The 14,149-nt window shown below is 46.0% G+C and overlaps 1 protein-coding gene across 10 annotated transcripts in view; it reads left to right on the top strand.

Moving 5' to 3' along the window:
• CPLANE1 (ciliogenesis and planar polarity effector 1) overlaps positions 1-14,149 on the top strand; it is a 161,388-nt gene that overhangs the window by 15,259 nt on the left and 131,980 nt on the right. For 9 of the 10 annotated variants that reach the window (XM_039543543.1, XM_039543539.1, XM_039543542.1 and 6 more), the window contains 2 exons: positions 4,865-4,971; positions 13,469-13,625. In XM_039543543.1, coding sequence (XP_039399477.1) covers positions 4,865-4,971; positions 13,469-13,625 — 264 coding nt within the window. Of the gene's footprint in view, positions 1-3,549; positions 3,827-4,864; positions 4,972-13,468; positions 13,626-14,149 lie in introns of those variants that run through there. The other variant, XM_039543545.1, reaches the window with a different exon arrangement.

Below are 14,149 nucleotides of genomic sequence, written 5' to 3'. Positions count from 1 at the left end.
TCTCCGTGCACCTAAAACTGGAAGATTCACTAGCAGCATTCGTTGGTCCATGCCTGTGCCACCTCATTGCACCAAACCAAGGGCCTAAAGGTAGGCACAGACTGACTGCCTTTCCAATTGCTTTCTACATTTCATGACCTGAGAGAGAATCCTGAAGTATTGGCAGCTTCACTAGAATTTCTGCTTCAGATCAGGTTTTTCTGTAAATAGTTTTACCTTCTAGATAGTTTTAGTAGGTAGATAGCATTTTGGAATCCCAGCGTTTCCCCTTCCATTCTCCCCTGCTTAGTGTGCCTAAGATCCCCAGTTCAAGTCCTTCATGGTCTGCTCCCCGTCTTCCCAATGAGTGATCCCCCACGACTTATTTGTATATTGGCTTGGAGAATCCCACATTCCCTCCATGTGCAATATTTGTAATTCTTTTCCATCCTGAACCCAGAAATACTGAAAATTCCAGCTCCAAAGATACCTGATCGAGCACTCGTTGAGAGACCAGTCCAAACCTGGGTCATCTGCATCCCGTGTATGCTGGCCAGATGTACTTAGTAGCACCCCTCCTGGCTGGATTCTCCATAACTCTGAACCATCAGGAACCAGGGCCAAATACTCTAACCTGCAGTGGAAGGAGGATAAGGACAAATACCCTTCTAAGAAGTGGGAGAAATCCTCTCCTGAGGCCTCTATGAAGAAGACTGCATCCCCTGTTCTTTCCAAATGTAATCAGTTTCTGGGCCCCATTATGGATGTGTCAGGAATTCATGGGGTGCATGAATCCCAATCACCAGTAGTGAGGTCCAAAAGTACCTCAAAACTGCTAGAGAGAGAAAGGAGCAATTGACAGCTGCACCAAAGGTACTGCGCCACAGCAGGAGGAAGGAGGTTTTGGTGGCACCAACATTCACCACCCAACCTAAATTGGCACTGTCTGCTTCATCAAGGGGTAAAAGCCCTTCATGTCCCCCACTGTTAGACATATTATCTCTTATGACCTGACTCTGTACTCTGACCCAGAGTCGCTGATACTCTTGGAACTGGTAGTCTCTAGGGAGATATCCACATGATCAGTGCACCATATTCCATTACTGTATTTCAAGGCATACTGTACCAATGGCTCAGCTGGCAGAATTGAATATTTTTACTTATCTGGTGAACTAGAGGTTGAGACAGCGACTCCTTTGCCTCCCCCAAGGCCCAAGGTTATCCCCAACAGGGATTCCCGTGTCTCCTGGTCACGTTTGCACTCCCCGAGCACAGCAGTGTGCCCTCCTGACCAATAGTATCCCCCTCATCCTTACAATCTCACTCATTAGCCCTGTTAGAGTTCTTGGGATCCTTTCTTCAGACCTCCTGAGTCAAAGGATCTGACCGTTGGCACTTTGAGGAGAGGAAAGTGCTCAGGAACAGTTAGCATGGATTCACCAAGGGCAAGTCATGCCTGACTAATCTAATTGCCTTCTATGATGAGATAACTGGCTCTGTGGATGAAGGGAAAGCAATGGACATGTTATTCCTTGACTTTAGCAAAGCTTTTGATACGGTCTCCCACAGTTTGCAGATGACACTAAACTAGGAGGAGTGGTAGATACGCTGGAGGGTAGGGATAGGATACAGAGGGACCTAGACAAATTAGAGGATTGGGCCAAAAGAAATCTGATGAGGTTCAACAAGGACAAGTGAAGAGTTCTGTAGTTAGGACGGAAGAATCCCATTCACTGCTACAGACTAGGGATCGAGTGGTTAGGCAGCAGTTCTGCAGAAAAAGATCTCGGGGTTAGAGTGGACAAGAAGCTGGATATGAGTCAATAGTGTGCCCTTGTTGCCAAGAAGGCTAACAGCATATTGGGCTGTATAAGTAGGAGCATTGCCAGCAAATCGAGGGATGTGATCATTCCACTCTATTTGGAATTGGTGAGGCCTCATCTGGAGTACTGTGTCCAGTTTTGGGCCCCACACTACAAGAAGGATGTGGAAAAATTGGAGAGTCCAGCGGAGGGCAATAAAAATGATTAGGGGGCTGGAGCACATGACTTATGAGGGGAGGCTGAGGGGACTGGGATTATTTAGTCTGAAGAAGAGAAGACTGAGGGGGGACTTGATAGCTGCTTTCAACTACCTGAAAGGGGGTTCCAAAGAGGAAGGATCTAAACTGTTCTCAGTGGTACCAACTGACAGAACAAGGAGTAATGGTCTCAAGTTGCAGTGGGGGAGGTTTAAGTTGGCTATTAAGAAAAACTTTTTCACTAGGAGGGTGGTGAAGCACTGGAATGGGTTACCTAGGGAGGAGGTGGAATCTCCTTCCTTAGAGGTTTTTAAGGTCAGGCTTGACAAAGCCCTGGCTGGTATGATTTAGTTGAGAATTGGTCCTGCTTTGAGCAGGGGGTTGTACTAGATGACCTCCTGAGGTCCCTTCCTGGATATCCTCCAGGGAGATTTGGATGACCTTGTAAACTGGAGTATTAGTAACAGGATGAAATTCAATAGTGAGAAGTGTAAGGTTATGCATTTAGGGATGACTAACAAGAACTTTAGTTATAAGCTGGGGACGCACCAATTGGAAGTAACGGAGGAGGAGAAGGACCTAGGAGTCCTGGTTGATCGTAGGATGACTATGAGTAGGCAATGTGATGTGGCCGTTAAAAAAGCTAATGCGGTCTTGGGATGCATTAGGCGAGGTATTTCTAGTAGGGATAAGGAGGTGCTAGTCCCGTTATATAAGGCGTTGGTGAGACCTCATTTGGAGTATCGTGTGCAGTTTTGGTCTCCCATGTTTAAGAAGGATGAATTCAAACTGGAACGGGTACAAAGAAGGGCTACTAGAATGATCCGAGGAATGGAAAGCCTGTCGTATGAAAGGAGACTTGAGGAGCTCGGTTTGTTTTCCTTAACCAAAAGAAGGATAAGAGGAGATATGATTGCACTCTTTAAATATATCAAAGGGATAAACACCAGGGAAGGAGAGGAATTATTTCAGCTCAGTGCTAATGTGGACACGAGGACAAATGGATATAAATTGTCAGTCAGGAAATTTAGGCTTGAAATTAGACGAAGGTTTCTAACCATCAGAGGAGTGCAATTCTGGAACAGCCTACCGAAGGAAACAGTGGGGGCGAAGGACCTCCATGACTTTAAGATTAAGCTAGATAAGTTTATGGAGGAGATGGTATGATAGGATAACGGGCGTAGTCAATAGGTCAATTAAGTGCCACACTGGTAATTAGTACAATGGGTCAATGATAGGATATTGTTAGCCTTTTTCCAGAGGGTATGGCTGGAGAGTCTTGCCCGCATGCTCGGGGTTCAGCTGACCGCCATATTTGGGGTCGGGAAGGAATTTTCCTCCAGGGTAGATTGGCAGTGGCCCTGGAGGTTTTTCGCCTTCCTCCGAAGCATGGGGCAGGGGTCGCTTGCTTAAGGAGTGGGTGGATCGGCTTATGTGGCCTGCATCTTGCAGGAGGTCAGACTAGATGATCATAATGGTCCCTTCTGAGCTCGAATTCTATGATTCTATGATTCTATTTATCTCACAGGTACTGAAGTTCTTTGAAATGTGTGGTCTCTGTGGGTTTTCCACTACCCACCCTCCTACCCCATTGCTTTGGATCCTTTTCTAAATCATTTGTGGTAGAAAAGGAACTGGGGAAACAGGTTGGTCCATGCCTCCCTTTATGCCTTGAGATAAGAGCACAAGGAGACGCAGGGTTCAGGTGCAGATCAGGGGACACTGCTAGTGAAAAATCTTTTGGTCTTAGGAACATGGAGTGCATGCACACCTACAGTGTAATATGCATAGGGAACATATATATCAAAGAACTCCAGTTATTATAAAGTAAGTAACCTTCCTTTCAACTAGAGACCAAGAAGAGAGACCTTATTTTAAAGTATTATCAAAATAAGATGTTGCTGCAACATACTGTTTATGTTTTACTTTCTCAACTTTTGTTATGAGAACCCAGTTTTGGGCCTCATCTCATCTGCCTTGGTGGTTTCTTGTGCCTGCTGATAACCCCAGTTATTTCAATATGGCTCTGTGCAGGCATGGGGAACTGATTGGGCAGATCTGATTGTAGGATCAGAAACCTGGAAAGCCTTTCCTTATGGAATCCAGCCATGTATTTATTTATTCTTGATTGAATTGGGAGGGGTGATTACTTCTGTGTCTACTATTTTCTAGTAAGCCAGCAGAATAGAGGTGTAAATTCAGATATAGGTGTGGTGGACTTGCTCCTATGTAAGAATATGTATGTACGGATTCTTGGAATTCTATCACATTACCCACGGCCACCATTTTTAGTTCACTTCTCTGAGAAACATCCCCCTGCAATTCCTTTCTAATAGGTATGGAAAGTTTTTGTAGCAAATGAAGATTTAAGTATCGGCAACTCTCAAATATGCTTTTTTAACAGCTAAAAACCCTAGCTTTCTAAAGTTTCATCAGTCTACTGTGGAAATTTGCTTCTCAAAGCAGTAAACCTAAGAGGGGGAAGTGTGGGACCCTATAGAGGTCTGTAGTGCTTTCTAGTTTAATTGTACAAACAAAAAATGAGTAATTTGAACTATTACCACAACTGAATATTAATACAGTGTGACAAGATAAATTGCATAGGAAGATTGATTATATAATCAATTACCTACTCAGTCTAGTCCGTCTCATATTCATTTCTTAGGCAACCAAAATGTTGTATCTCATAAGATACTGGGATAGTTTAAGCAAGGTTACAGCATGGTTGGCAAATTGCTTTTATCGGTTTGTCCTAACTTCTAGATCTAAGAGAAAAATATTGTATTAAATTTAGTTATAATTGTAGTAATAGGTATTGCACTGATCAAGTAAGTTTATAAAAGAGAAAAAATGTTTCTTTTGCAGATACTAGGTGACTGCTGCTTGTGCTCTTTCGTGTTTTATTCTGGAGAATGCTTGATGGTGACATTTTTGGCCCTGCGGTGGCATGAAAACAGCTTCAAATACATTAGGTGAGTTCAAAGTATTTGAAATTTTGCCAGTTTTTACAAGGAATAGCTGATTTATTTTTGATAAAGCATTTTGAAGTCAAGTTTTCAGAGTAATGAGTGGACAACCATGGACATTTATGCCAAACTAGCTTATGAATGCCAATACTTAAGGTGCATGAACAAATCAGATACTTGCAAGCGTGCCTGGCTAGCCTGCAGCACTTGTATATACACATAAGCTAGTCATGCACAGATATATAAACAACAAATGCACCTCCCTAACTTTGAATACAGGGCTCATAATGTTTAAGAAAAAAAAACAATTTTATTTCAGAGTGAATTATTACTGTAAACATTGATCTGTTTTTACTGTTGATTTTTGGGAAGAAGCTGCTCAGAGGCAATGTCAGCTAATTTGCCTAAAGCATAGGAGTTCTGAGCTGAGGTTTTCTGCTCCAATCTTGTGTTTTGTGAAAGAGCAACTGCATACACTTAACTGAAGAGAGAGAGGGGAATTTCTGTTTAGGGCCTAATGATTTGAAATGTGGGCCTTAAGTTTTTACTCACGCATCTCCTGACTTGGAAATGAATGCTGTAAACGTGCCCCGGTGCAGAAGATCAGAAAAGTTAGAGATACTAGACATATTAGATCGTCCAGTCCATTCCCAGATAAAATTATATTGTTTCCTACAGTATATTGTTTAGTATTTGGCTAGTGTTTTGTCCAAATCTCAAGAAATGAAGGTTCTATCAGTTTTTTGGGAGATTAACCTAGAATATAATGTAGCTTACTGTCAGGAAGTATTCCTGATAGTTTTCCTATATTTTCCCTTTCTTAGTTTCTTCCTGTTAGTCTGTGATACACCTCCGTACACACCTCATGTAACTTCTCCTCCTCTCTCACTTCCTTCAAATATTTATAAAGTGTGTTTTTACTGTATCCCTGTTTGTCATTTCTAGGCCTGGTCTCCACACAGGTTGTGTATTAGAATAACTGCGCTGGTTGCTGGAACTGAGACTTTTTATTGATATAGTTATACTGGTATAGCCTTTTGTGGATGCAGTTGAACTGGTATAAAGATGCTGTATATTGGTATAGCTTATTCCCCTTCCCATATGGGAAGCACACTAACGGGTATAACTGTATCCCCGCTAGGAGGATTGTACAATTTTAACTATATGGGAATTAAAGTGGTACAACTTTTATGTATAGATAAAGCTTTGCCTATTTAGCCCTTTTAATATTTCTTCAGAAATCAATCCCTCCCACCACCTAATCATGGGTATTGCTTTTTTCTGACCTCGCGTCCATTTGTTAATATTAGTTCTTCAGATGATTGGAATCAATGTGAACAATCAGGTGTGCGCATGTCACATGCACGGTTGTTGGAAACTTTTTCCCTCAGCAGCTCCTGTTGGGTCGGCTAGGGAGTCCCCTGGAGTGGTGCCCTCATGGCGCTCAATATATGACCCTGCCAATCCGACTCCCCTTCAGTTCCTTCTTACCGTCCGTGGTGGTGTTGGAACTGCGTTTCGCTTGTTTGCAAGTGTTCCCTTAGCTATTACTTAATCCTACCCCGTTTTTATTTTGTAGTTAGTTTATTGTTATTTGTAGTTAGGATAGACTTAGTTTGTGGGTTGTTCTCCCCTCATCCCACATTGGGCTTTGGGGCATACCTCAAGCCCAAGGATTTAAATCTTGTGGTATATGCAAGAAGCCTATGCCCAACAGTGACCCCCACGACTCATGCCTCAGGTGTCTAGGGGAGGTGCATCAGTCTGAGCACTGCAAGATTTGTAAGGCTTTCAAGCCCAGAACTAGGAAGGAATGTGACTTCTGTTTGAAGCAGCTGTTAATGGAAACCGCAGTCCATCCAGTGGCACCTGACCTCCAAGTCCCAGGCCCAAGCTTGGTGTGGAGTGCCCCGGCAGCAGCCCAAGAATCGGTACCAAGGAAGGACTCTGGTGCTAGAGACCTCGGTACCGGAAATCCAAAGCATCGCAGCGGGGAGCGGTGCCCTGGCACCGATCAACATCCCCGGTGCCCCACAAACGCCATAAGAAGGCGGACAGAGGGTCCTCTCCTTAGAGAGGAAGACCATCCAGGGAGACTTTTCTGCCTCAGAGGAAGGACTTGACTTCCAAGCAGCAAGAGTTTGTGCCGACTCCGGCGCCTCAGTTGGCACTGTTGAGCCCGGCACTGAGTTACTCTCCGGTGGGGCAGTGCTTGGTGGAGGAATTGGGAACCCCTCCTCCACTCTGGACACTATCGAGGCTTCAGGGGAACTTATAGAAAGTACTGTGCCTCAGCCACTTACTGTTAGAGAGAAGCCTGCAGCACTGCCAAACGGGTGCCATCTAGAGGGAAGCCCACGATGATGAGGCTCTCTTAATTGCCGGACTGACAGCATTCCTGGTCTCCATCGCCGCAACACCCCCCAACACTGGCCCCAGTACAAGATTGCCCAGTGCAGGGAGTGTGATGATCTGTGTCTCCAGCACCGAGGGGTTGGCATTGATCATGGTAACTCTCAACCAGCACTAAGACACAGCACCGGAACACAGGTGCCGTTCTTGGTTGTGGGACAGCCAGCAACGATCCTCTACGTGATTGTCATGGCATCGATCCCTGACTTCCTCTTCCCGGCACCGACCGCTGGCTCAGGGATCATCGACACCATCCTGGTTGTTGTCCTGAGAATTCTCTGTCTCTGATGCCAACTCCTACTACTTTTGGTGCAGTAGGCACAGATTGGATAAGCGCCAGGGAGACGCGCAGTTGACCTGGCAGCCACAGTTGCCACGCACTGTGCAGTGGCCCTTCTGGACCCCCTGGGCTTACCATCAGGCCCCGGGGTACCCCTTCCAGGGTTTCTAGGTCTGTGGCACTGGGCATCCTCCTGCACAGTCACCAGTGGACAGACCTGCCCTTCGTGCTACAGAGGTGACCCTATCCAGACCTCCCCCTCATACTACAGAGGGGACAGTGGAACCGGCTCCAGACCCACCCATAGCCTGGTCACATCTGACCATGCCGAAACACTGGACACCTATGCTAACTAGGAGCAACCTGGGCACATAGTGGGTCACGAGGACCCTGTACCCCCACTGGCTTCCTCATCTTTTTCTCCTCATGAGGCAGTGGCAGGAGCATTAGCTTCAGGTCCTCTGCCCATTGACTACAGGATGCACCAGGATCTGCTCCGCCACATTGCCCATAACGTGGGCCTACAGGTGGAGGAAGTCATCGAGTCGGAGAACCTGATGGTGGTCATTCTCACCCTTGAAGGTCCTTCCAGAGTGCCGTTGCTGGTCATTAAAACTATTGACAACAATTATAATACCCTGTGGCAGATTCCAGTCTCCATTCCGCCCACCTCCAGGGGTATAGAGAGAAAACACTTTGTTCCCTCCAAGGGATATGAGTTTTTATTCTCTTACCCACATCCTTGCTCCTGGTGATCTTGGCGGTAAATGAGAAGGAGCACCTGGGGCAGCAGGTGCAGGCTCCCAAGGCTAAAGAGGCCAAACATATGGACCTCTTGGCAGGAAAGTTTATGCCGTGGGGGGCTTACAGCTGAGGATAGCTAATCAACAAGCTATCCTCAGCAGGTATAATTTTAACTTGTGGGACTCTATGTCCAAAAAGAAGGAGTTGCTCCCCACTGAGTCGAAGGCTGAGTTCTCGGCTCTGGTTGAGGAGGGGTAGGCAGTGATCAGGACATCCCTGCAGGCCTCCCTCGACTTCACTGACTCTGCGGCACGTACCATCTCCTCTGGGGTGGTCATGAGGAGAACCGCATGGCTCCAAGCTTCCAGGCTTCCCCTGGAAGTTCAGCAGACCCTGCAGGATCTTCCCTTTTGAGGGCGCAGGGCTGTTTTCAGACCAGATAAACTCGAGGCTTCACAGCCTAAAAGACTTGAGGGCAACTATGAAATCTCTGGGGATGAACACTCCTGCTACCCGGAGAAAACCCTTCAAGTCTCAACCCTAACAGCAGCAGAAGCAATACCAGCCCCTCTCAAGGCAGGATTCATACCGCTGTAGGGGTAGGAATAATAAGTGTAGACCTTCCAACCCTCTCTCAGCCAAGGGCAAGGCCCGACCAAGCCATTGTCGGGGTCTAAGCAAGGATTTTCAAGTGATGCCTGAGGACAGCGTACCAGCCACTATCCTGGATCCTTCCCCCCGCTTCTGAACCATCTATCCCCACTTCTACTGTGTGTGGTCCCATATAACATCGGACCTCTGGGTTCTTCACACTGTACAAGTGGGATATTCTCTCCAATTCTGCTCCTCCCCTCCCTCCCATTCCCCTTCCCTGTCCTTCTTCAGGGACCCCTCTCACAAGCAACTCCTTATCCAGGAGGTGCAATTGCTCCTCGCTATAGTGGCAGTGGAGGAGATTCCTCAGGAGCTAAGGGGCAAGGGATTCTACTCCTGTTATTTCCTAATCCCCAAGACAAAGGGGTGTGTGTGTGTCTCAGACCCATCTTAGATCTGTGAGGACTCAATCAGTTCATGGTGAAGTTGAAGTTCCGCTTGGTCTCCTTGAGCACAATTATTCCTTCCTTGGATCTAGGGGGCTGGTATGCTGCCCTTGATATGAAAGATGCATACTTTCATATAGCCATTTGGCTGGCCCACAGACATTTCCTGAGATTTGTTGTCAACCACATACATTATCAGTTCACAGTGCTCCTATTCGGGTTATCAACAGCCCCCCAGGTGTTCACCAAGTGCATGTCCGTGGTCGCAGCTTTTCTCTGCAAGAGGCAGGTGCAGGTGTATCCCTTGATGACTGGCTGCTGTGGGGACACTCCAGGGAGCAGGTGAACTCCCAGGTCCGGTTAGGCAGAGAGACCTTCCAGAGACTAGCTCTCCTCAATGTGGACAAGTCAACGTTGTCACCTACCCAACGAATAGAATTCATTGGGGTGGTGCTGGACTCGGTTCAGGCAAGAGCCATTCTGCCAGAATCTAGATTCCAAACACTGTCAAACATCATTCAGACTTTCAGACAATACCCCACCAGGACCACGAGGACATGCCTCAGTCTCCTGGGACACATGGTGGCATGCACTTGTGTGGTCAGGCATGCCAGGCTGAAGCTCAGGTCAGGCCAGACATGGCTCGCCTTGGCTTATTACCCAGGTCGGGACAGTTTAGACTTGGTAGTAACAATACCGGTGTGAGTTTTAGATACCCTAGGCTGGTGGTTGGACCCTCGCATGGTCTGCAAAGGAGTCCCATTCAGCACCCCTAAACCATCCATGACCTTAGTAACGGATACGTCAGACCTGCGTTGTGGGACCCAGCTAGGAGACCTACAGACTCATGACAGGTGGTTGCAGTCCAAGATCCTGCTCCACATCAATATAAAGGAGCTCTGAGTGATGAGACTAGCCTGCCAGACCTTCCATACCATATTGAAAGATCAGCGTGTGGCGGTGTTGCCCAACAACACCACTGCCATGTTTTACATAAACAGGCAGGGTGGAGCCTGCTTCTCCCCTCTCTGTCAGGAGGCTCTCCATCTGTGGGATTTTTGTATAGCCCACTCCATTCACCTTGAGGCGTCCTATCTCCTGGGAGCATGGAACGAGCTTGTGGACCACCTCAGCAGGTCGTTCTGCAGTCACAAGTGGTCCATCTGGCCGGACGTCATACATTCCATCTTCCAAAGGTAGGGGTTTCCCCGGTATATCTATTTACCACCAGGAGCAACAGGAAGTGTCCAACATTTTGCTCCTTCCAAAAGCACAGTCCGGGCTCTATCTCAGATGCGTTCATGCTACCCTGGGTGAACTGTCTATTGTATGCCTTCCCTGTGATACGTCTTGTCCACAAGGTTCTCCTCCAGATGCGTAGAGATAGGGAGGAGGCAATTCTGCTGGTTCCTGCGTGGCCACACCAACATTGGCACAGCATGCTTCTGGAGCTGTCAGTGGGCACCCTGATCACACTCCTCCCTGATCTGATTACACAGGACCACGGCTGCCTGCTTCACCCAGACCTCCAGTCTCTCAATCTCATGGCTTGGAAGCTTCATAGTTAAACCCAATGGAGCTCCAGTGCACAGGATCGGTGAGGGAAGTGCTGCTTGGTAGCAGGAAACCTTCCACCAGGGCCACTTACCCGGCCAAGTGGAAAAGGTTCTCGTGCTGGTGTGATTGCAATCACGTACCCCCACTTCAGGCATCTATACCGTTCATCCTGGACTATCTACTTGCATCTACAGCAAGGCATGGCAGATCATCCATCAAAGTACACCTTGTGGCCCTCTCAGCGTTCCACCCAGGAGAGTTAGAGTGCTCGGTATTCGCGAACCCTATGGTGGGCAGTTTCCTTAGGGGCATGGGATGGCTATATCCACAGTCCCATTCACCTGTACTGGCTTGGGACCTCAACCTGGTCCTAGCTAGACTAATGGGAGCCCCATTCGAGCCACTGGCTACGTTTCCTTCTGTGCCTTTCTGCTTGCTATCACTTAGGCCATGAAGGTGTTGGAGTTAAGTGTTAACCTCTGACCCCCCTACACAGTCTTCCACAAGGACAGGTACAGCTCAGGCCACACCCAGCCTTCCTGCCCAAGGTGGTATCCCAATTCCATATTGGCCAGGACATTTTTCTACCAGTTTTCTATCCCGAGCCCATGGTAATCCACAGGAGCAGAGGCTTCACTCACTAGATGTGCGGAGAGCACTGGCATTTGACATTGAGCGCACAAAACCTTTCAGGAAGTCGATCCACCTGTTTGCAGCGGTGGCAGACCAGATGAAGGGGCTTCCGGTCTCCTCCAGTGTGTGCTTATTTGGGGCATTTATTCTGCAAGGCCAGAATTATGGTTGAATACAAATAAACAAATTCATTCTCAACCTTCAGCAATCATTTTAGAAACTTTTTAATAAATAGAGAGAATTTTTAACTTGTAATAAGTCTTGTTCATCAGCTAAATTTACTCTAAAATTTACTTTTATTTAATGTTTATAATTCATAGAATTGTAGGACTGGAAGGGACCTCGAGAGATCATCTAGTCCAGTCCCCTGCACTCTTGGCAGGAGGAAATATTATCTAGACCAGTGGCTCTCAACCTTTCCAGACTACTGTACCCCTTTCAAGAGCCTGATTTGTCTTGTGTACCCCCAGGTTTCACCTCACTTAAACTACTTGCTTACAAAATTAGACATAAGAATACAAAAGTAGCACAGCACACTATTACTGAAAAATTGCTTATTTTCTCATTTTTACTATATAATTATAAAACAAATTGATTGGAATATAAATATTGTACTTATATTTCAGTGTATATTATATAGAGCAGTATAAACAACTCATTGTCTGTATGACATTTTAGTTTGTACTGACTTCACTGGTGCTTTTTACGTAGCCTGTTGAAAACTAGGCAAATATCTAGATGAGTTGATGTACACCCTTGAGAACCATTTATCTAGACAACCCCTGGCAGGTATTTGTCTAACCTGCTCTTAAAAATCTCCAGTGATAGAGATTCCATTATCTCCCAAGGCAATTTATGTCAGTGCTTAACCACCCTGACAGTCAGGAAGTGTTTCCTAATGTCCAACCTAAACCATTCTTGCTGCAATTTAAGCCCATTGTTTCCTGTCCTATCCTCAGAGGTTAAGGAGAACAATTTTTCTCCCTCTTCCTTGTAACAGCCTTTTATGTACTTGAAAACTGTTCTCATGTTCTCTTCCCCACTCCTCGCCCCCAGTCTTCTCTTCTCCAGACTAAACAAACTCAATTTTTTCAATTTTCCCTCATAGTTCATGTTTTCTAGACCTTTATTTTTTGTTGATCTTCTCTGGACTTTCTCCAGTTAGTTCACGTTTCCTGAAATGTGGCACCCAGAACTGGACACAGTAGTCCAGTTGAGGCCTATTCAGTGCAGAGTAAAACGAAAGAATTTCTTCTTGTGTCTTGCTTACAACCCTCCTGCTAATACATCCCAGAATGTTTGCTTTTTTTGCAACAGTGTTACACTGTTCATTCATATTTATCTTGTGATCCACTATGATCCCCCAGATCCCTTTCCACAGAACTCTTTCCTAAGCAGTCATTGCCCGTTTTGTAAGGTGTGCAACTTTCCTAAATGAGTACTTTGCATTTGTCCTTATTGAATTTCAATCTGTTTACCTCAGACCATTTATCCAGTTTGTCCAGATCATTTTGAATTTTAATCCTATTCTCCAAAGTACATGCAACCCCTCCCAGCTTGGTATCATCCACAAACTTTATAAGTGTACTCTCTATGCCATTATCTAAATAACTGATGAAGATCTTGAACAGAACCGGACCCAGAACTGATCCCTTGTGGGATCCTGCTTGATATGCCCTTCCAGCTTGAGTGCAAACCATTGATAATGACTCTCTGGAAACGGTTTTCCAACCAGCTGTGCACCCACCTTTTATTAGCTCCATCTAGGTTGTATTTCCCTAGTTTGTTTATGCACCATTATTTCTCATTTAAATTTTTTTTTTTTTTTTTTTTACAGTTCTTTACCTTGTCATATCCACTGGGCACAGCAAGCATGTTCTCTGCCCACTCTGGTTCCAGTGTGTGTGTCAGTAAAGTCGAGAGGAGCTTTGCTTACTGCATTTTCAAGGGATGGACTTTTACTGGCAGTAGCCGTTAATCAAAATGATCCAAAGGTATGACTGGTAGAAAGTAGATCACTAAAGCTAATGTTGCGAATAGAATACAGTTTGTTAAAAGTGGCCTTATTAAATTGTTTTAGACTTGCCTCTCAGATAGGCTTTCTGTTTAATCATAACCATATTTATAGCTAGGAAGTTCTTCAGAAAAGCATGGCTCTCAGGAAGATGGATCATCTGTTTGATTCTCAAAACACCAAAACTTGGCCAAGGGTTGGGGGGGAGGGAGAAAGGGGCAGGGACCGTAAAGCGCTGCAGGGTCCTTTGCTGCAGCAGCGCTTTTACTCTGCTTCCCCCCCCCCCCCCCCCCAGTTAGTGGCACAGCGCTGCTGCGGCAAAGGACTGTTTAACGTTGCTTCCTCCCCCCCCCCATCGGTGGTAAAGATGTACAACACGTTTCTGCTCTGCACTTCCTGTCGATTTCTGTGTCAATGAGTTAGTGAGCAAATCTGTAGCACTACATAGCAAGTTCCTGTACCGCATGTTAACGAGTCTCGCGTGTTAAATAGGTAGCACTGAGA

This window comes from Mauremys reevesii, linkage group 6 (assembly GCF_016161935.1).
Source record: "Mauremys reevesii isolate NIE-2019 linkage group 6, ASM1616193v1, whole genome shotgun sequence".
In the NCBI taxonomy this organism is placed as follows: domain Eukaryota; kingdom Metazoa; phylum Chordata; order Testudines; family Geoemydidae; genus Mauremys; species Mauremys reevesii.
Note: the sequence above shows the minus strand (reverse complement) of the source record. Positions and strands in the feature narration are given on the sequence as shown.